The following is a 23,481-nucleotide window of genomic DNA, read 5'->3' as shown; positions in this document are numbered from 1 at the left end:
AAAAAAAAAAAGTTTAAATGAATGTGCACCCAATTTTTTTTTAGCAAGAAAACTGCACTGGCTCCTAAAGTCAGTTTTGCCGCAGGGTATTGAGTTTACCAAGTAGTCAGGCACATGCCTGCTGACTGTTAAAGTTCGAATTATCTAGTGAATGCCAATTTTAGGATAAAAATAACAAAAGTTTGGGCCTATGGGCCAGTATCGCATGTTCGAAAAATCGAATTTAACTGGAGTCAAATAATGGAAGTCTTATGTAATTGTTCTTAACTTTATTTAAAAATTTCTGTATTTGCACACATCCACTAAATATATTCATGATTAGTTAGATTCATATTCCACTGTACAGCAGTTCTTACGAAGTAAGAATTATGAAAGTAATTTGTCCAAAATACTTCCTATGTGTTCATCTGCCGCCACATCAAAGTTCAATTACGCACCATTTTAGCCGGACTTCATGTAAGCAGGTTACGAACATTGCCTTACTATTCTTTCTGACTTCATTACTTATGTGCCATGCCTTCTTTTATTTCCTGGCCTGTTTTTGCTGTTCCAGACAAAAAAGTAAATTTAAACATGAAAGGAGAAAGTGGTGTTGTAATGTGAGAGGCAAGGTCATATGATGGACATCCCCAAACACATTTACATTGGAACCTTTTTGTAATGTAGTCGCGTCTGATATGACAATACCTCTGTCATAGCCAACATTCATTATAAGAATATCCCCGCAAGGGCACCTTGAGACTCAAGGTGATGGTGCTTGGCGCCACCACGGACCCTTAGCCCCCATACCGAAGCTGTAATCCGCACTGTGGCGACAGGTTGTAAGGTGAAGGGTAGAAACCATGAACGGTGGCGGTCAGAGCCATGGTCAAGCCCCGGCCGACGGGCTCCCCGTCTGTTTACCAGGCGGGGGACTCCGGGACCTTCTTGTGTCTGTAAGGGTGAAACACAAGTGACACAATAGGAACCCTTAATCCATACATGCCACATGGATTCTCAATTTCCCCCTCTAAAGAAAAACGATCGGAACCGGAAACGGTACCGCACCGAAGCAATCAAAGTTGCAACTCAGAAATGTGCTGAAAATTTTCCACAGTTCCTGGTAGTTCACGCTGTTGAGCAAAACGCTCTCGTGGCCACTCTATCAGTGTTTGTGATACAGAAATGGCTAGTAGCTAACATAGGCGAAGAATATGAAGCAAAGAAACTGTCCTCAGGAGATCTGCTTGTAGAAGTCAAATCCAAAAAGCAAAGTGATGCGCTACTCGCGCAAAAGAAGCTTGCTGACCTTACCATTACTGTAACCCCTCACAGAAGCCTGAATAGCGTTCAGGGAGTAATTTCTGAGCGGCTGCTAATGACAGAGAACGAAAATGAGCTCCTCGAGAATTTGCGAGACCAAGGAGTAACGTCCCTTCGCCGCATAAATATAAGGCGCAACGGCGAAGAAAAAACAACACCTCACATCGTACTAACATTCGGCAGCACTCGCTTACCCGTGTCTGTCCGGGTTGCATTCATCAGGTGCCCAGTGCGCCCATACATCCCTAACCCTAGGAGATGTTTCAAATGCCAAAGGTATGGGCATGGCAGCAACACATGTAGAGGCAAGGAGACCTGTGCCAAATGCGCCGAAACCGAGCACAATACTGACAACTGCCAAGCAAGTGAAACAAAGTGTGCAAATTGCAACGGTCCACATGCAGCATACTCACGAACCTGTGAAGTATTCAAAAAAGAAAAACAAATAATCAATCTAAAAGTACGAGAAAACATATCTTACCCTGAGGCAAGGAAAAAGTTCACTCAAGAGTCATCCAGGTCGTATGTTGACGCCGTGCGCCGGGGGGCCGAGCGGCGTCTGGTGACAGTGGGCACACAGTACACCATTGTTGATGTGTGCCTGCCCCGTCCCCCACCCGAACGGCACTCCGGTGTCGGCACCATTGACATCCCGGAGGTGCACCTGACGGCAGCCTCTGGCACAACCAAAGTTAGTGGGAGTGGCGACACACCACTCCAACTTCACGCCACTGCCCAGGCAGGGCCATCCACAACTATGACAGGTGCAGCCAAGGCTGCCATACTACCACACAAGAAAGGCTCACTGGCCCCTGAGCCGGTAGGCCGCAGGGCTTCCCCCCATCGGGAGAAGCCACAAATCCGTACCCACGCGGGTTCCCCGCGGAAACCCATCACCTCGCTGGAGGCGATGGATATAAGCAGTAGCCCGCCTCCGCAGCAGCGGCGGCGCAACTCCCTTGAATACAAAAAGGGAGGAAAAACTCCAATAACGGGCCCCACAAAACCGGGAGCATAGCTTTTGAAATACATCCATCAAAGTTATTCGATATGGCGTTCCTAATTCACTGGAACTGTCGAGGTATATTAAAAAACTACGGTGACATAAAAGATATTCTTTCTGTATATTCCCCGGTTGTTTTGTGTCTCCAGGAGACAAACTTGGGATCAAAACATAAAAATATTTTAAGTAAATATAAAGTCTTTCGTCACGACCGAGAGCAAGCAAATAGGCTCTCTGGAGGTACTGCCATAGTTGTTCAAAGTAGTGTCGCTACTCCTGAAGTCAAGCTTCAGACTACATTTGAAGCCGTTGCAGTGTCTGTAGCACACTTTAAAACAATTACAGTATGCTCCGTATATATCCAACCATACCTGACAGTAACACTCCACGACTTAGAAGACCTTTTAAAACAATTACCAGAGCCATATCTGTTAGTCGGCGATTTTAATGCTCACTCCAGTTTGTGGGGAAGCGAACAAACGGACACTAGAGGCCGTATTTTAGAAGATTTTATTCTCTGTAATAATATATGCCTGCTCAACAGGGGCAAACACACATACTGCTCTCCAAGCTCAGGAAAATGGAGCTCCATAGATTTGTCTCTGACGTCTCCATCTGTTTTTAACGCTTTTAAATGGGATGTCTTGGACAACCCGTATGGTAGCGATCATTTACCTGTCCTTATCAACCTAACATCATCTCCGCAAATCGTTCCTACAAAACCACAACGTTGGAAGCTCCATTTGGCCGACTGGGCGCTGTTTCAAGAAAATGCCAGCTTAGAAAAAATAGATCTACATAATTTAGGTATAGATGAACTTAATGAAATTGTCACACACTACATTATTTCTGCCGCGCTCCTGGCCATACCTCAATCCTCCGGAGTGGTGAAACAAAACCACAAAACCTGGTATACAAAGGAATGTAGATTAGCGAAAAAGAAATAGAACAAAGCATGGGGAAACTTTCGAAGGTACCCCACGCAGAAAAATCTCATAGACTTTAAAAAGGCAAGAGCACAAGCCCGATATATCCGTCGTAGAACCGAAAAGACTTCGTGGCAAAATTACGTGACTTCCATAAATAGCTCAACCACATGAAAAGAAATGTGGGAGAAGGTACGAAAGCTAGATGGTAAATACTCCCCTTTCACACTTCCCTTTCTAACAGCCCCTGGTAAACAGACAAACATCGAAGAACAGGCAGACATTTTAGTGAATATTTTTCAGCAGTTACCAGCTCATCAAACTACACAGAATCATTTCTTACGTACAAAAACACAGCCGAGAAACAAAGACTCCCTACAAGTGGATATACAAATGAACCATATAATAAATTATTCACAGTTCATGAAATCAACACAGTCTTGTCCGCTGGTAAACAGACTGCACCCGGCCCTGACAGAATACACTATCAAATGCTGTCCCACCTCTCTGAACCTGCTATAGAAGCACTCTTAAGTTTTTTTAATAAGGTGTGGGTATCGGGTAAACTACCCGAAGCCTGGAAGAAGGCCATCATCGTTCCATTTTTAAAGCCCGAAAAACCACCAACCTCTCCCAGTAGTTACAGGCCCATAGCGCTCACCAGCTGCCTCGCAAAATCCTTTGAGAGTATCGTGAATGTGAGATTAACCTTCGTGCTAGAAGTCCGTGAGCTTCTCGATGTCCATCAGTGCGGTTTCAAAAAGTCATGCTCCACAACAGACCACCTGGTTCGTCTTGAAAATACTGTCCGTGAAGCCTTTATACACAAACAACAATGTCTCGCTGTCTTTTTCGATTTAGAGAAAGCTTATGACACAACCTGGAGGTACGGAATTCTTCACGATTTGGCTGAACTTGGCATTCGTGGCAGGATGCTGAACTGCCTAAAAGACTTCCTGTCAAACCGTTCATTCCATGTACGCCTCGGTTCAACCCTGTCGAGAATTTTCATTCAAGAAAATGGAGTGCCCCAAGGGAGTGTTTTAAGCACGACCCTTTTTGTTGTTAAAATGAATTCGATCAGTAAAATAATCCCAAAGTCAATTATGTATTCAATCTATGTCGACGATCTTCAGATAGCTTGCACATCCTCAAACATAACAACATGCGAAAGACAACTGCAGTTAACAATAAATAAACTTTCAACGTGGGCTGACCGAAATGGTTTCCGGTTCTCCCCACAGAAAACAGTGGCCATCCTTTTTTCACTCAAACGTGGCCTACAGACAGATCCTAGACTATACCTGAACGAAGCAGAATTGCCGGTAAAAAGTGAACACACATTTCTGGGCATAACTTTCGACAGAAAACTGACCTTCTTGCCGCACATAAAGAACCTGAAGAAGAAAACGTCCCAATCATTAAACATATTAAAGGTGCTTTCACATAAACGCTGGGGGGCTGATAGGACCTGCCTTTTACACATCTACCGCAGTATAGTTCGCTCTTGCCTCGATTACGGGTGCATAGTATAAAACTCAGCTCGACCGTCCTACCTGAAGCAATTAGATCCAGTTCATAACTCAGGTCTGCGCCTTGCAAGTGGGGCATACAGGACATCACCCATAAACAGCCTACATGTCTAATGTAACGAACCAGCCCTTGCAGATAGAAGAGCCATGCTCACATGTGCATATGTCCTAAAAACCCGTTCACTACCAAAACATCTCTGCTACTCCATAGTTACGAAGTGCCCGTCTAAGCAGCTTTTTAACAACAAACCGAATGCGATGAGACCCCTTATTCTCAGATTTGAAGAAATTTGTGAGGAATTAGGTAATCTAGACACACTGCCCGATGTTGCCCAGAGACCCGAACCACTACCACCTTGGCACACCTTTCCCAGTGTAGGTGACTACACACTGACACAATTTCATAAAATGCAAACTCCACGTGAACATCTAATACAAGAATTTTTGGCGCTAGACAAAAAGTACAAAGAACACACAGCATTTTATACTGACGGTTCTAAAACATCACTTTACGTCGGAAGTGCTGTAGTGCAAGATAAATGGGAAAAGGTAGTCAGGTTGCCTCAGTGCGCGTCAATTTTCACAGCCGAATGTCATGCCATTTCGGTGGCTGTATCAAAAATAGTCGAGATGAACATTCAAAACAGCATTATCTACACGGACTCGCTTAGTGCAATCACAGCACTGAAAGCCAGAAACGCAAGGGAACCTTTAATAGGAAATGTAATCCATAACTTAATAACCGCTCAAACACAAGGACATGAAATTAAGCTTTGTTGGATACCAAGCCATCAAGGAATTAGAGGCAACGAGAGAGCTGACGCGTGCGCCGCTCAAGCCTACCATAAGGATATCAGTACTGTAAATATACCCTATGCAGATTGCATGAAGTTAGTAAAAAACAAGCTTAAAGAAAAATGGCAGCGTACATGGAATAACGAAGAAAATAACAAACTACATTTAGTAAAACCTATTCTAGGAGAATGGAGATCATGCAGGCATCAGGAACGTTTTATAGAAGTAATTTTATGCCGCCTGCGCATCGGACACACACACCTAACACATAACTTTCTACTGACAAAACAAGACAAACCCTTATGTGAGAAATGTGGAGATGAACTCACTGTAAATCACATTTTATTCTCGTGCACACAAATCGAATGGCTAAGGAAAAAACATTTTACTGTATTTTACAATGAACACATTCCCTTCCATCCCTGTCTGCTTTTAGGAGATAACCCACTAGTAGAAACTTCATCTGTTTTTAGTTCTTGAAAGACGCAGCTATCCTAAACGAAATATAACGTATCACAGAACTACTAATTTTAAAAATTATTACCCGGTTTTTTCACGCATCTTATGATGCACCTCACCCGTTTTCTCAGTTCTGAGAAGAAGGCTGAGGTCTTAATTTGGTTTGTTGGGCTCCTCAGAGGCCTTGTCCGGACAAGGACCTCGCTGAGGATACCCAATTTTTGAAATAAGTTATACCATGTGTTTGGCGCATGATAGCCTAAGTCGCTTATGCGCCATAAAACCCAATACAATACAATACAATACATTATAAGAATATCTTCATAACACTAATATCAGCATAAAACATTTAGGAAGTTATATCTGTATTTGTTATATTGCGATTTGGTTTTACTTCTAAAAGTTTGGAATCATGTTTTCAGTTCCAATAACTAAGACAAATGCTGGCATGCTCTTGTTTAGATTGTTTTTCCCCTCCCATGCCATTCTCAATTTTCCTGTTTTTTGCAGAAAGAAGTCGTGAAAGAGCTGGATGGCCACGTGCTGAAATGTGTAAAAGACCAGAATGGCAACCACGTTGTACAGAAGTGTATAGAGTGTGTGGATCCCTCAGCACTGCAATTTATCATCAACGCCTTTCAAGGACAGGTGAGGAGGCATCTTCTGGTGAAAAATGAGGGGCAGTCGAGCAGACGTAAAGAAACTGCCCAGCAATTTGGCGAAATGTGCCACTGTTTGCTTCTATATTCGCAGGTGTTCGGTCTGTCGACGCACCCATACGGATGCCGGGTGATCCAGCGCATACTGGAGCACTGCACGGGTGAGCAGACAGGCCCTGTGCTGGAGGAGCTCCACCAGCACACGGAGCAGCTGGTGCAGGACCAGTATGGCAACTACGTGGTACAGCACGTGCTGGAGCACGGCCGGCCTGAGGACAAGGGTCGCATCGTGGCCGCCGTCCGGGGCAGAGTGCTGCCCCTCTCCCAGCACAAGTTTGCCAGCAACGTGGTCGAGAAGTGCGTCACGCATGCCTCACGCTCGGAGCGTGCCCTCCTGATTGAGGAGGTGTGCGCCTACGTTGATGGGTAAGTAAGGGATGTGGTTGCTTATGTATTTTGCCTCGGTTGCATGTGATGAAAGGCTGTGTTTGAGGGATCATTCTGGATGCATTTGAACTGTATTTCATGATGACAAGCATGTACCATATTTACTCGAATCCAACTTCGTGTGCTGTAGTATGTGTGCTTAGGTTAGTCCACCATCCGCCTTCCAGTTCTCTGTATCTGCTTTATCAGCATCGTAGTGCTGATTGCATACCTGCCAACTCTTCCGAATTTTCCGTAAAATGCATAAATTTAAAGCAGCCTTATGATTTTGCTAGCCTTGCTTGAAATTTTACGGAAAACATTTTATTTGCAAAAAAAAAAAATAAAGAATGTGAAAATGTGAAACTACACCCTAGTACCTTGCGCCGCCACAAGAGGACAATACGTATGCGTGCTAGCATCATCCGCAGCTGCATGGTTGTAGTGACTTCTGTCGTCTACTGAGGGGGGGGGGGGGGTCACGAATCCATGTCCAAAACTCAATAGTCCCAATAGTGCCTCTAGCGCCTCCGCAAACCTTTGTTTGCGCAGGCGCACAGGTTTGGATTTCAGTCAGCTTCAAGCACTGCAGTGTTGGCCTTGGCTTTTGTTTGACTAGCTGCCGCATTGGACGCAGTGCGACTCTGGCCTTTAGTGGCGCAGTGCAATGGCGGGCTCGAAGCCCCGAGAGTACTTCCAAGTGTTTTTGAAATCGTACACGGCAGAATTTCCGTGCTTCATGCCATCGAAGAAAGGGGAGAAGTTCGGATTCTGCACCACGCGTGCCTGTGATGTGAACATCTCACATGGCGGCAAGTCTGGCATCAAGGTCCCGACCACTTCGAAAAAGCATCAGGGATACGTGCGAGCCATGGACAGCCAGCCAAGCCTAGCAAGTTTTGTACGCAGCAACAATGACCTCGGTGTGATGTGACACTCAGCGGAATGTTGAACACAACATTCCGCTGAGTGTCGGCGATCATGCCGGACCGCTTTTCCGGAAGATGTTCCGCAAGTGCGAAGAAGCGAAACGCTACGCCTGTGGATGAGCAAAGGCAACGTCAGTTGTTTGGGAAATGGCTGCCAACGCGGAGACTCCTTTGCTGGATGCCCTAAAACAGCAAGTATTTCCGATCGCTGTGGATGGCAGTAACTATAGGGAGACACAGCTATACCCATTGTTGCGGCATATTTCGTTAAAGAAATGAATAGAGTTGAAAGCCGCCGCCTTTGCCTAGGGACAATCCAAGAGGAAGCAACGGTTCACAAGATTGCAAATCTGGTTCTGGACAAGATGAAGTCTCGGAATTTGCCTGTTTGAAACCTGTTGGCTACGTGCTCGGATAATGCCAATGTCATGATCAGCAAGAAAAACGCTGTGTCTACCATATTATGAGAGGCTCAACAAGGTTTGATAGGGGTTGGTTGCCTGTGCTATCTCATCAATTTGGCTGCCCTAAATGGAGATTCGCGTTTTCCTGTAAAGGTTGACAAGGCTTTGGTTTACCTTTTTTTTTCTCCCCCTTGAGAGAAGCTCGAAACGGAAATATCGACTTAATGTTTTAAAAAATATGTATGGCGCCGAGGTCAGAAATATGTTGAAGCATTCGCCGGCACGTTGGTTGTTGGGGAAGTGTTTGAAGAGGCTGCTCAACCAGTGTAAACCATTACTAAGCTCTTTTTGATCTGAAACAAAGCATTGCAACAAGCAACGCTTGTTTTTGGAGTCCTACCATATGGCTAACCGGCTTGGCGATGGCCGATCCAGAGCAGCGTCGCCGCGCCCTGTTAGGTGCACTTCCCCAAAGCCCCTTGCATCTCCCGCAGTTTGGTGCGCAGCGCCCCGTGACTTTTGCAAGCCAAGTGTCTGAAGGAACGAGAAAACCAGTTTGGTGAAGGCCAGTATGGAGCAGACGCAGCCAATGGAGCCGCAGTGGGGTAGACAACGCGAAAAAGCCAGCCGGGGTGTGAGGGAAACACGGTGCATGCGCCATTACGGCCATTAATGCCGAGCGCTGCCGAGCTCTCTTTCCACTCTCTCCGTCCTTCCCTCTTTTCTTTTTCTCCATCACAGCAGTACACAGGCACCAAAAAGCCAGATCAGTGCATGCCAGACAGAATGCCCGTCGCTTTCTTTTGTGTGTGTGACGTGCGGCTTTGTTGTGTAATGCAAGCTATGGTGGCTGTGAACGTAAAGAAGCGGAAAAATTTAGACTCTGCAACCAAGTTGGCGATCATACAATGTCAAAAAGGGTGACAAGTTCTCGGTGGCTGATACATTTAGCATTCCATGGAACACTTTAAGTACGCTGCTCGAAACCAAGGAAGATATCAGGCTCAAAGCAGCTGAGCAAGGTCACTCTCGAACGTGTCATGTGTGCCCCTCGGCTTTTAAGAAAGTTGAGAGAGCATTGTATACGTGGTTTCTGGAGGTCCAAGCTAAAAACATTCCTGTGGATGGCCCATGTTGATGGAAAAGGCAAAATGGTTCGCAGCTGCTCTCGGCGAGGAAAACTCTTGCGGTGGCACTGGGTGGCTGCAGAGGTTCAAAAGCCGGCACAGCATTGTGGGAAAAGTCATTTCAGGCAAAAGAGAAGCTGTCAGCAGCCAGGAAATGCAATGGTGGCTTTCCGAAAAGTGGCTGAGGATCGCCGCAGAGTTTCTCCCACAGAAATCTTCAGTGAGGATGAGACTGAACATTTCTGACAAATGCTGCCATGCAAGACGCTGACCTCCGAGGGAGCACATGTCACGGTGGGAAGATGAGCAAAGTGCGCATTATGGTTTTGCTCGCAGCAAATATGGGTGGATCTTGCAAGCTGAAGCCGTTTATGATTGGAAGAACTATGTCATCTCGGTGCTTCAAGAACTGTAAGCAGCTTCCAGTATGCTACGGCTTTAACAGGAAAGCGTGGATGACATGGCAGCTTTTTTCTGAATGGCTTCAGGTAAGGGACACTGAATTGGGCATGTCAGGCCGCCGAGTCTGCCTTCTCGTCAACAACTGCTCGGGCCATCACACCACTTGTGAGCTGCAGCATATAGAATCCAAATTTCTCCCACCTAAGACAACAGCGAGGCTGTAGCCACTGGACCAGGGCATCATAAAGGCACTGAAGGTTGGCTACAGGAGGAGGCTTGTTCAGTGGCTCTTAATTAACCACCGCATGGGAGTCGATCTAAAGGTTGACCTGTTGGGGCCATTCAGATAATCACTGGCGCCTGGAACGACGTTAAGCAGGACATAGTGGCCAATTGTTTTTGCAAGGCAGGTCCTGCAGTGGCCGTAGACAAATGTTCAAGCTGTAGCTGCTCTAGCTGACGAGGACATGGTGGCAGTAATTGCTGGCACCCAAGAGGAAGGCAATTCCAGTGGTGACAAAGGTCACCGTGGTCACGAGGAAATGCGCCCGTGCACAACTGCTGAGCTGGTGTCGGCGTTCAGCCTGATTCGGCGTTATTGCTGTGAAATGGAGGGCACCGGACTGTCGCACCTGGAAAGTCTCGTAAAGATCGGAAGCAGAATGTTCAACTTTATTTCCCAGAGCAAGAAGCAGTCAAAGATTAGCGTTTCTTTCTTTTTTCCTTTTTTTTTTCTCTCTTTTTTTTCCCCCTCTTAATAAAGTGCGCCTTCACGTTGCATGTATGGACTTCGCTGCTCTTGAATGCTCCGATAAGTCACCATTTGTCGCGACCGCGAGCGGCATCTCAAGCCGATTTTGTACATCAAATTATTGATATATTGCACTATTTTGCGATCCCCTTCGAGTTCAATATATCCGGGTTCGACTGTACAGTAAAACCTTGTTAAACCGTACCTGCTTAAACAGTAGTTTCGCTTTAAAGGTAGTAAAGCCAAATCCCCGACTCAGCGATCATGGAACATAATGCATTTATTATCTGCATAAACCGTACCAGCTTATTGCATATGTATTGGTAAACACATAGAGTTTCCACTCTTTGTCGGGCAAACACGGCGTTGCGTCGTCCCCATCGAGTGACCCGGCAGAACAACATGCCTCAGAAATCAGAACAACAGCCTTGAGGTGCCCTGTGCGTTTGCGCGTGAAGCCACATCATAATCATTGCAGCGCCGTGCCAGAGAGCGTTGTGGCGTCGTGCAAGCTAGGACTCACATCATGCCGAAGCTCAGATAAAAAAATTGGCACGCTATTGAACATTACACAAAGAAGTCGGCGTTGGCACGTGGCAGGGATCTACGGTGTGTGGTATTTGGCATGTGAAGAAGTTGCTAGGGAGTGCTGTTGCGACCGCGAAGAACTGTTGGCTACGAGGTTCAACTTTTCACCATCTTTGTCTCTGTTGTTGCTGAAGTGTCGCCTAACAACAGTAATGAGGATGACAAGGAATGCGACAGCACAGGTGGTTTAGGCCCGACAGTGACAGAAACTGCGCATTACGTCAACCTCGAGAATGCAATTATCGCGACGAGAGGAGTACCCTGCAATGAGAAAGGTGCCCTGCGACTTCTGCAGCACTACCGCGCACATACACGCAAAACGTGCAACGCCAACAAGGAATCTGCCATGCGAGTGTTAGCCGAGATAGGGGGCTGGCGAAAAGCTGGCTCACAGCTTCAGGAAGTAAGAGGCCGCTGTTGTCGCTGCTAGGCCGCCTTAAACGAAAATAATACTTTTGTCGCACGAAGTAAATAAGTAGTGCATGTTTTCGCCCTTTTGTCGTACTCTCTGAATTCCGTTTTTGACAGGTAAGTGGGCTATCTCACGCTATTTCGCTTAAGCTGTACTACCGTTTATTGCGTATTTTTCTGAGCTCCGGCCAACTACGGTTTAATGAGGTTTCACTGTATATACCTTATCCCATTTTTCTTTCTCCTTTCTCTCGCTCCCTCCCTTAGCACAGCCATGCCAACACTTGTTTCTCTCTCTCCCTCTCTGTTTATGTTCTGTGGATGCACCCTGTCCGGGACTGCAATCCTCACCGCACAGAATAGCCAGGGTTGGCGGTCACTGTGACAGTTAAGTCTTAACTGAAGAGTATATGTGAAGCGGTTCATATTAAGCCTGTCTCTCTCTTTCTTTCTTCTCCTTTTTCCTTTTTTTCTCCTACTCCCCCCCCCCCCCGCTTTTTTTTTTAAATTTTTTTTCTTTTTAACAGTGAGCAAATGTTCCCACATTTTCAGTATATCTGAGAATTCTCAATTCATTTTAACAGGAGTTTACTGCACTTCAACTGTTCTCAAAAGTGCATGAGGTGCCCATGCTTTACAGATGGTTATTACTTCAAAATTCTTGTGCACATTTTGCCAGGATCAGTTCACTGGAAGTCGTCTGTGCTGTACTGCCGTACACCACTCAAAAGAGGCATCAAAGCCTGCAGTCAATACTATCTCTATTGCACATTGAACATAAGCTTGACGAGGCACGTAAAGAATTTTTAAACTTTATGTTTACGAGCTTCAAAAGACGCTTGACCCTTTTCTTTCTCTTGCTGAAATACTCTGATAACTGACAACAAGGTGACTTGTAGATGCGGAAATAAAGATGTCCTTGTTTCGAGGTATTTCTTTAGCTAATGTGAAAATGGCTGGCTGTTGAGGAATTAGCCTCAGCATTAGGATTTTGTATTGCCTTGGTTTGTGTAAACTTAGGCGGCTTGTTTTTCATGTGTGACGCAAAGCAGTTTGCAAGCAGCAGCTTGCTTAAATTGGGAGTGTGGTGTGACCCAGGCCTCTGTGGGCTTTATTGCAGGCCTCACAGTGCCTTATACACAATGATGAAGGACCAGTATGCCAACTACGTGGTGCAGAAGATGATAGAGGTGGCCGAGCCACCTCAGCGCAAGCTGCTGCTACACAAGATCCGTCCGCATGTGCCCTCGCTGCGCAAGTACACCTACGGCAAGCACATCCTGGCCAAGCTCGAGAAGCACCTGCTCAAGAGTGGTGACCAGATCCTCTCTTCGGGAGGCGGTCAGAGCGGCACTTCGAACGGGGCCCTCTGAGGCAGCTGCTCATCCCCTCTCTCCTCCTCTGCGTGGCCACCAAATATGACATCGGGGTGCTGTGTGTGACGGCAGACCTAGCTCCTTGCCCATCGTGCACCATGAAAGAAATGGGGCAGGGCGCGGGCGTTTGTGCGTCTGGTTTGCGCAGTCGCTGCGCAGCTGTTCTCCTTTGTGTGGCGCTCTCTCTCTCTCGTTCCATCTCTTCTGTTAAGTGGTGCGGCCTTTTCATTGAGACACAAGTGATATTGGGAGCTCCTGTGCACCTCTGGCTTTTGCTGCCTGGATCTTTGCGAGGCCAGAAACTTGAAAGCCCCAAGGGCTCCCTGTTGTAGCGAGGTGGCACTTTTGCCTGACCTTTCTGCACTTCAGCGCGCTGTGTCTTTGAAAAGTACCACCGCATCTTTAGCCCTCATCTCATACCTCTCTTACACACTCCGCTTTCTCCTATTGCCCTTTTCTCTTTAAATGCTAATTTCCTACACACATGCTCTGTCTCGGAAACCTGTGGGCACTTTATGGGAACGCTGCTTCCTACATTTCTTTTCATTTCCTCTCTACGATCGTTGAGCATGAAGTAAGCTGTCAGGTGCAGCACATGGCGTATGTGCCGACATCTCTTTCTGTCAGAATGCCCTTTGTCACTGTTATATCACATTTCCTCCTCGCCTTGACTAGTTCTCATGCTGTAAATTATGTTAGCCTAATTTTCTTCATTCGTCCCCCGCCCCCCTTTCTTTCTTTTTGCTGAGGCTGTTGGAGAAACATTTGTGCAATTTTCCATCTCCGGCTTCTCCCTAGACTTTAGTTCGCACAAGGGATCGTCAGTTGCATTGAAAGAAGCATGTTGTACAACTGATAACTCCCTCTCTTTTCTGTGTACAGTGTTGAGGTGCTTGTTTGCCTGCTTTGCCTTAAGACTCGTTCTGGGTTTCCTGCAGACTGCGCATGAAATTTGCTTCTGACATGGAGCCAGAAAGTTGCTTTCCCTGAGCTGACATTCTTGGCTTAAGGGAATGTCCTCTGTTGGGGACAGCATCTTGTGTGCAGTTCTGCTTTCTCATTTCCCTCTGTTGTTTTGTACAGCATCTTGTCAGCAGTTTGTACAGAGACACTGTCGACCATCATCCCATACTTCCTCATTTTTCACATTTCCCCATCCTCTCTCCTTAACCACTTTCTTTTTTCCATCTTTTTTCAACTTCTCAAAGCTTGTCATGACAAGGCAGTACTCTGTTTTAAAGACTTCTTTGTTATTCCTTTTCCTATTTTCTCTATGCTTCTACAGACGAAGGAGCATGTTTCGTGTGCTAGCTTCTTTTGTTGGGAGCAGCGAACAGTGCTTTGTGTGCGTTTTGTACAGTTTGTTTTTTGAAGCTTCAGAACTACAAGGCAGGCATTGTGGCGGACCTGCGCCTCATAGGAGCACGGAGCGACTCCACAGCGTCTGTGCATTTGTAAATTGTGCCGCTGTAGGAGTGATGGAAGATTGAACAGAAAGGCGCGCACAATTGCAAGCACTCTAAAGCATGGCGTGGACTTGCTCTCACTCTCTCTTTTTTATTCGCTTTTCAAAGGTGTGTTGTGCAGTTGCACAACTCTATTCAAGCCTTCACATCATGTAAGCTAGTTTTTAAAGAAAAAAAAAAAGACACTCATTCTCTCCTCTGCAAAGCGACTGTTTTTAGGACACTGTAAAAAAGGAAAAAACTGTGACGAGGCATTTGCTGCCTACAAATCTTGTCTATTATGTACATTGCTGTAAATTATGAAAAAAACTAACAAAGTTAGAATCTTGCCAAATCTGTCTGTCTGCTTGAATTTTTTTTTCTATTTTTCTTCCGACTCCTGTGCTAACCCTGCTACTGTTTTTATTGTCATTCTTGGGCAGGTTGTAGATAAAGTGGCTGTATAAGTATAATGGTCTTACCTGCCCCAATTACACAGGAGTTCTATTTCATGGAATGGTTCAAAAGGTTTAGGGGCTTTTTCCTATTTGCCAGTAAATTCTCTGAAGCACTGTGGCAGATCAGGTTCTTTGTTTAGTGGACATGTTTAAAGGTGTCTTTCCTTCTTTTTTTTTTCCCCTCTCACCTTAGTTGCGATCTCAGATGTGAGAAGCTTATTTATTTCCTTCTGCATATGTATGTAAAGAGTGTCATATAACTGAACATATGTATAATCCTATCCTCTCCCCCACCCTCTTTCTTTTTTGTTGTTTTTAGCAATGTGCATAGCCAAATGGTACTAGGAGCACCAGTTTACCGTGCAGTCACTACTCCACTCCAGGTCAGCTAGACTTGTATAAACTTGATTTGGTAAACAGCTTGTATCAAACTGCATGTTTCGTACACGTTTGACTTATTTTCTCTCATGTAGGCGATAGGCCAAAGTAATTAGTTTTAGCTCTAGGTTCTTTGTATAATCAGCACCGAATGATGTCCCCGTCCATGCATGGCTAGAGAATGTGCGTCTTTCTTAATTTACAAGTGAGGCATCGCTCCTGTTTTACAAGCAGTTTAAGCAAAAGCCACATCTAGGTGTTTCTTCTATCTGTGTAGCTGCACTTGAAAACTTCACACTGCTTGTTTAGCCTAACACGTGTCCGTGTCTAAATCCCTTCTTAGATTTTTCATTCTAAAAGCTTTTGTGACCCATGGTTTGGCTGGGCTGGCCATTGTTTCCTGGAAAAAATCTTGAGTTGTCTTGACGCTGGTAGCTTTGTGTTCAGCGTGCACCTTAGTGCTGGATTTTTTCCCAAGGTAGACAATTTAGCTGTGCCTTGGTTAACCTCTCATAGCTTTTTAAAAAAATAATCTCTCATCATTGAAATTTACCACCACATTTTACAAACTTTGCCTGTGTAGTTTTGTCGCAAATGCCATAACTGCGCATACTTCATAAACTTCGAATTCACCAGCAAAGTGTCCATTTCAGTTAAACTCTGTAATAGGTTGCTAGCCTGCATTTTATGTTCAGATTCAGACTGCTGTTCTGATTTGCGTATAGGTTTAGCTGGCTCATTGACCACCATTCTATATCCATGTTCCATAAGCTCTAAGAGACGAGTTATCTTGCAACATATTGCAAGCTTCTTGTTGTATTTGTTTTATCTGAAGTTACTCAAGATCATCACAGAATCTGCCCCAATACCTTAGGTCAAGGTGATTCCTCCGAAGCTGGATCATGTAGTGCAAAAGGAAACTTTGTAGCAGCCAATGCTAAGAGTTGTTGCAAAAGCAAATGAGCACTTAGTGCACAAAGAATGATCAGGATAATGTCATGGGGAGGGAAAAAAATGCAGATTTCGCGTGAAGCTGTGGCATGAAGCTCTGTGTGTAATCAATTCGACGAATGCAAATAGCTTGGGTTTTGAAAGGGAATGCCTCTGGTCAGCCCTTCCAGAAAGGGCGAAGTGGATTGTGACTAAATGTGTTTTGGTGTTTGCCCTGCCATACAGTTTTTCAAACTTGTGTGTGCGTAAAGGTTGTCGGGGGTTTTTTTTTTTTTTCGTTATTGTCTACTCCATGCCACTGTACGTTTTGCAAGATGCATTGTTTTTTGTACGCCTCTCAAATGCTTTTTTTTTTTTAACTGAGCGTGGAGTGTGACCACAAGTTTGCATGCCACTACGCAGTTTTATTATTATTTTCATGTGTCAGTCTATTGTATTGCTTTTTTTGCCAGCCCATTTTGTTTGTCTCTTGTGGTACCACGCAGGTATTTCCAAGTGTATTTTTGAAGCATGTGAGAATTTTTTTTCACTCCTGCCTTTCCTCTTGTGTGGCCATATCTATATATATATGTATAATGTATGTAATAATACCTGTGGATGTGCGCATACTTTGCTCCTGTGTGGAAATACCTTTGTGTGAGCATTTGGCCCTGAAGTTGTTTTTCCCTGCTCACCACCTGCCTCAAATTCCTGCTTCTGTGTTATACATATGTCTGTATAAATATGTACAACGCATAATGTGCCCTTTGACTATACTCTGTATATGGGCAACGTTTGTAAAGTTCACCACTGCAGGCACTCCCTGCTGCTTCAAAGAAAGCTTTTTGTGCCCCCTCCCCCTTCATCTGCCATCTTTAAGCTGCCTGTTGTACTTGGTGGAAGCAAGACTTTAGTCAGGCTTGATGTGTTGTAATTACATTGTACAGTGTGTTTGCCCTAATTATACTTATTTTTCTTGTGTGGTGGTGGGGGAAAACAAAATTTGCCTCTTTTCTTGAAGACTGCTAATGGTTCCCTTTTATCTCTGCCCTGCTGTGGCTCTTGTAAAATGTGGGAGATCACACACGCAAAAAAAAAGAGAGAGATATATAGTTTTAACTGTAGACAACACGCACTCACTATTTCCACTTATAGACTATTTGTGTACGTAAGCCGCATTCAAACACTGTGTACCATATATATATATATACATATATATATACATATAAATATACTATACATACATTTCAAGCAGCAGCAACCACCACCGCGGCAGACAGATGTGTCCCCAGTATTTCTTTTTCTATACCATTCTTTTAGCAAATTGTACAAATGTAAATTGTATAATTTTTATCACCGACACTTTTGCAGTGCAAAAAACAGTAGGACCCGCCGACAGTGATCGTTGCGTCCCCATAGGGACTTAGAGAGAAACCGCAGTTGCACAGGTGGCATTGCAGCAATTCGAAAGGGGGGGTTGCTCATAGTGGTGCGTGTACAGGGTGTTGTTGGGTTTAGGGAACAAATCCAGCCTCGGACTAGAGTTTAAAAGTTGCATGATGCTGTTCGCTGAGGTGTTTAAAGAAATTACGTCAGCAACGGTGTTTCAACAGCAGCATGGTTGATGTTGTGTTGACGTTAACTGGTGTGCTGTTGTACAGTTCACCACCAGACCAGGTTATGGCTGAGTTCTGATGGTTTGTCCCTTTGGAGGTGATGGGAGCATTAGGTTGGCACAGGTGTTTTCCAGTTCAGAAAACAAAGCATGCTGTATACATTTGATTACAGCCTTATCTGATAATGAGGGCTTTGCGTTGGGTGACACACAAAAAAAAAAAGTAATTTTGGTGGTGTGTTGTCACGTTTGACTTGGCATAACTGTGGCTTTTAAGATCTTTCATATTAATAGTTGTGTCATCAGGTGTTGAAGCTGGGCTGCACATTATACCAAATATTGTATCAATAGGGGAACCAGGTATAAATGGCCTTTCCAGCTCACTTGCTGGCTCGATTGCACTAAAATTTCATGCAGAGGTATCATTTCTTGGTGTATTTTTGTTTATTTGCTACATCTGGGTGCAGTACCTAACATTCTCCATCTGAAGCATATTGGAAGCGATTCCGGGAAAAACTTTCTTGATTTTCTCAGCAAGAGGAACAGTAGCACAATCTGTGTTCAGACTGACACTGCACAACATTCCAGCTTCTCTGCAAAAGTTGTTTTGTTGTCAGAATTGCTGATGTAGCTATTGCTTTCTCTGAGAAAATTTTTCCACAGTAGATTTATTCTAAATGATAGGTGCAAGTATTGCATTCAGCCATGTCACTTAAAGAAAAATGCACTACAAGAATGTCACCTCTGTGTAAAAAATTGAGTAATGTTGGCAGTTTAGCTTGTGGAGTTGGGGAAACCTGGCTACCTCATGGATGCAGCTTTCTGGAGAGACATCAAAGTTTTTGTCACAAGGCTTGCTGGTTTTTTTTTTTTTTTCCAAGTTTCCTCGTGGCTTTTAAAATAATTTTTTATCTCAAGTTTGTCTTATCCTGTATGTAGCATTGCATATTACCACAAAAAAAGAAAGAAGGCGCTGTGTGTATTTTGCTCGTCACCCTGTACATGCTGTCACTTGTGGCCCATCTTTCACCGCATGCAGCCAACCTGTTGTTTTACTAGGATCCTGTGCATACCACTTTCGTGACGTCTGCCCATTCGAGGCAGATTCAGATCATTTTTCTCTGTTTCTTTTTCTTCAGTGTTCACTTGAGGGGGGAAGCATTCTCTCGAATTGGCGGTTGTCCTTTACGATTTCTCTTGCGGCCTGTAAAGTTTGCACACTTGACCCAGGGAAAGATGAGATGTCGACGAGCTTAACCTGTTGTATTATAAGGAAAAAAAAACTATTTATGAATGATGAGGTAACTCTTTGTAAATGTGTGTACAGAGCTTGCTTGTGCGCTCGTCGTCGCAGGCATCTCAAGAAACCCTTGGTTTTTCTCGTGGCCTGGCGTGCCTCCTTTTTTTTTTTTTTTTTTCCCCTAAGGTTGTCAGTTTTTTCTCTCCAGTTCTTTTTTTCTGCTTTTGTTCTTCATGCTTCCCACATGCGCTTTTTTTTTTTTTTTTTCTATGAAAGCCCTGGGAGCAAACTGTAGATAGGTAGGCATTTAAGAACTTGGATACAGAATCTTTCTGTTAGTGTATATAAAGGATAAAAAGTTAACCAAGTGAGGCATAAAATTCTTGGGGCAATAAAAGAAAAAAAGAACACTACAGCTCTATTTAATGTTTAGGTTTTGTTGAGACGTGCTAGGAAGCCCTAAGTCCGGCCAGTGCATGCCAGCACTTGTAGTACCTGTTCAGAGCTGCTCCTTTTGGAAGGTGTTCATGGGCCTTGTTTTAATTCATTGGCATGGTCTACTGTGGCATTACAGCTCCACTGTTGCTGCTGCTACCATCCATACTCGAGTGGCATCCATAGTCGGAGCAGCACAATGGTACTGGGACTAATACAAGGGTCACACGGCACACTTTCGATTGTTATCAAGCCCAATCCGTATTGAATTTCTCTGTCGCATTTGGTTCCTTTGCGCATGCTGCGCGAGGGAGCCAGTTGCAGTCTAGAATTTTGATCCTGATTGGGCTTGATCGCGATAGAAAGTGGCCGTGTACAGGGGGAGACAACAGTGCACAGCACTGATTAGTGACTGGTCTTTCTTTTATTATTTATTAATTTATTTTATTGCAGTTACTAGCCAGTGTTGTTTTCTTGTCGTCCCATTACCATCACGCCACTCCAATCGTGAATGCACACAGACTTTCCCGATTCTTGGCTCTTCCTTGGGGTTGCTTTGCAGTAAGACAGACTGGTAAAACTGTGCCAAAGCCATTTCATACCATCTATATGCTCGTCTTGACTTGGCTCTTAATCCTGGACCACAAGGAACGTGTCTCCAATGAATTTACGGCACTAGCCAGATTCCTTGATTTGCTAGCCACTTTGACCGTTGGTGCTGTAACCTGGCATGGGTAAACTTGGGCACCAAGGGAGCGTCACCCCCAGCATCGCCTTGTTGGCAACAGCATGGTGCCAGCCTATGCCACAGATATGTCGGAAACTAGTATCTTGTGGTTGGGACTTTACAGCCTGAAAATAGCAGCCCGTGAGCAGCATGCCTGAGCAGAATTATTTTTCTCGGGTGTGGCAAGTACTGGCTTGCTTAGGCTTCAGCTTCAATGGCACATTTCCTGCCCAGCATTTGTATTTCGAATTGGTTTTGTGATTCTGGGCTTGCTTGCCCCCACTTTTGTAGGTGTACAGTTTTGGTGCATTGTACAACGCCTTGGCCAATGCCTTTCTTTCTTTGTAATATTTCTCTGTAATAAAAACATGACGGGAATAAATTTCGAGCATGTAAGATAGAATGTCGATGGCAGTGCTGAATGAAGTTGCGATTTTGATACATGGTTTTCTTGAAATTGGGTCTTGGATATATCCATTGTAAATGGTCATTAAATCACCTGTCCATAGGAAAAGGTTTACCATTCACAGGCCCAGACATGTCAGTTTGTCGGTCTCATACACTAAGAATGTCTTTTCTTTTTTTTTTTAACTGAACATTTAGTGTTTCTTTTCTCAGAGGAGGTTTTTACTGGGAGCCAATAGAATGCCTACCTCAAATGGGTAGTCACTAGCTTCAGTCTGAATTTGACTCGTCATTGTCTCAACTGATGTACATGTTCTAATGATGTGGCCATGTTCTTGCTTTCATCTGGGAAAGCTTTCTGATTACCAAACGCTTCTCTTCAAGCTGCCTCTTATCAGAGTAAATCTTGGAGAGATTTTTATAAAGTCTGACCTTTTGGTTGAACCCCAGTTTGGGCAGAAGTAGCCCACATGGCCGCTTCATCAGTGCACACCGAGTCTCGGCTTAGTGGCATATGAAAGTTTCCTCTGGCTGCTTCTAGGATTCATCATAGGAGTGATCCATTTGTGGGTGGCAAACTTCTGTTCTTGGTCCCCTCCTCCTTGCACATGTGATGTAACTTGGGACGCCTCTGTTCTTGAACAAAGTGCTTTACTTTCCTTTTTTATTTTTACCATATTTCCACCACCTTTATTTTCACCGTATGTTTCACTTCAGCTCCCAGTGTATCCTGATCACTAGTTAGGTACACTATGTCCAGGAGAGAAAAAAAAATATGGTAGGCCTCTGATTGTTTTTGAACAAATCTTTGCGAACCATGTGTATCCCTTGTGTGGCAGCCGCACCCCCCAGTATACTGCAGCACGCGCTTTTCAATGGTGTTCCAGCCGGGGGCAAAGCTTGTGTTTTGTTGCCGAAAGTATTGTAATGACCCCCGTTGTGTATTTTTCATTGACTTCTGGTGCAATGACAAGAGATGTGAGGTGGTGCTTGCAAGTTCTTTGATGAAGGCGTCGCCTCATCCCATTTCCCTCTGTGCACTGTAATGATCAGACCAGGTGTGTTTTACTTCAAGCCCATTGTGGTTGTGAAGGAAAAGCATCCCTACTTCTGTTTGCTTTGTTAGAGTAATGACAACACCTTTTGTGTAAGCAAACCATCTAGAGAAGTGAATATGAAGTATGGCTCAAGGGGCTTAAATGTTTCATGTTCTCTCCTTACCGTTTTTTTTTTTTTTTATGCAGGAATTTATTAAGCTTAATTTGAAATCTCAGATTAGAATTGTGTGCTGGGTCTGTGGTAGAAGAGCTGTACTTTCATGTGAAGAAGCGTTTGTGATTGGATGGCGTCCTGGCTATATTTTTGTCGGCCATCGGCGGATGCCACTCAGTTGCTTACGATTTTTTACGTACAGCTTTTTTTACAGCTTGGTGAGGGATGATACTCTCATTGGCTGGTTCTGCGAAGAGTGCATGTAGATTTGTTGCTGCTGGACAAGGGGTTGGCGTGCTGCGCCAAGGGAGGCACTGTGCCTTGTCATTTTTGCTGCTGGGACAGTCACAACAAAACCGCGCTGGAACAGCGGTGGCCGTAGTGGTCCGGTGGTTCTTTCACATGGCAGTCTTCTTTTGTCATCTGGGGCTTGTGTTGTATAATCCATTTCGCGTCTGATGTTAGCATATTGTCTACGTCGTTGTACCATACTGATCTTGTAAACGTTTGTGTTTGGATACTGTAGAAGAAAAAATAAATGACTTTGGAGTAAAAATAGACAGTCTCTTTTCTGTCGTATCTGAAGTGCCCAACAAAACACTGTTAAGAGCATGTGTTATCCTATAGATAGACTTGCTGGCATAGTCCTGAGCCTGCTGAAGATCTCAATACTGATATCTTGATTGCTTCATTTCTTTTGCATTGCAAGGTGTAATTAGGCGTTTTCAGTATAACCAATCGCATGACTTATGCCCCAGTCATGTGCAGTCTCAATCTGATCAACTTTCTTGACAGTGATTGGCTCCTTCCACAGCTGGCTCAAAGTCAGTTTCAATTGCGATAGAAAGTACACCCGCGTGAAAATATCGCCGCTTTCTGCCCGCAAGCATGATGAAAGATGCAAAAATTTTTTTCGTGTTATTTTTTCTGGTTGAAAAACATGGTATGTAACGCCAATTGCCTGCAGCTTGGCAGTAGTTGCAAGGGCGCGCCGGAACTGTTAGGCGATTCTCAAAACGAGCGTTGACATGAAAGGCTAGTCGTGGGTTTTTGTACATGTGCCACAAATATCCCACCGTCGCTCTAAAACAGTGAACACGAACGGTATGTACCGATGCAAACGCCTGGTTGTGTGCATCGATACTTGTTGCAAGAGCTGCTTCGCGAAATTCACTGGGCGTTTATTATTACTATTAATTTCAAAAGCGTGCGAGCCGGAGGCTGTCTGGACCGGCGGGACTTGTCACCAAGGGGATTCAACCGTGCGTATTAGCGGTGGTGAGCACCACTGGAAAGGCTGGCGCCACTGTCGGCGTGACGTGGCATGAGGGATCACGTGAACACAGTCGCCGCGTCGTCTGCTTCGGAAGCGCCCAAGCGAGCTGAAAACGAAAGTCCTACCTGCGCCGCGGTTCTGATTAAGTGGTGAGGCTTTCCCGCCTTGCGTGTCTGCTTGACAACATTTGAAATCACTATAATAGGCGTGCAGCATGGCAGGCTACTGCTCGGTGCCGCAGTGCCGGGCATACGCAAGGGAGCCCGGTGT

The 23,481-nt window shown here is 44.8% G+C and overlaps 1 protein-coding gene across 4 annotated transcripts in view; it reads left to right on the top strand.

Annotated features, from left to right (window-relative positions):
* Positions 1 to 22,495, top strand: part of LOC142579307 (pumilio homolog 1-like) — a 101,431-nt gene extending 78,936 nt beyond the window's left edge. For all 4 annotated transcript variants that reach the window (XM_075689371.1, XM_075689370.1, XM_075689373.1 and 1 more), the window contains 3 exons: positions 6,528 to 6,665; positions 6,771 to 7,102; positions 12,835 to 22,495. In XM_075689371.1, coding sequence (XP_075545486.1) covers positions 6,528 to 6,665; positions 6,771 to 7,102; positions 12,835 to 13,087 — 723 coding nt within the window. In that variant the 3' untranslated portion in view covers positions 13,088 to 22,495. The remainder of the gene's footprint in view (positions 1 to 6,527; positions 6,666 to 6,770; positions 7,103 to 12,834) is intronic.
* Positions 22,496 to 23,481: the final 986 nt, after the last annotated feature.

Source organism: Dermacentor variabilis, chromosome 4, assembly GCF_050947875.1.
Source record: "Dermacentor variabilis isolate Ectoservices chromosome 4, ASM5094787v1, whole genome shotgun sequence".
Taxonomy (NCBI): Eukaryota; Metazoa; Arthropoda; class Arachnida; order Ixodida; family Ixodidae; genus Dermacentor; species Dermacentor variabilis.
This window is presented reverse-complemented; position numbering and strand designations above follow the sequence as displayed.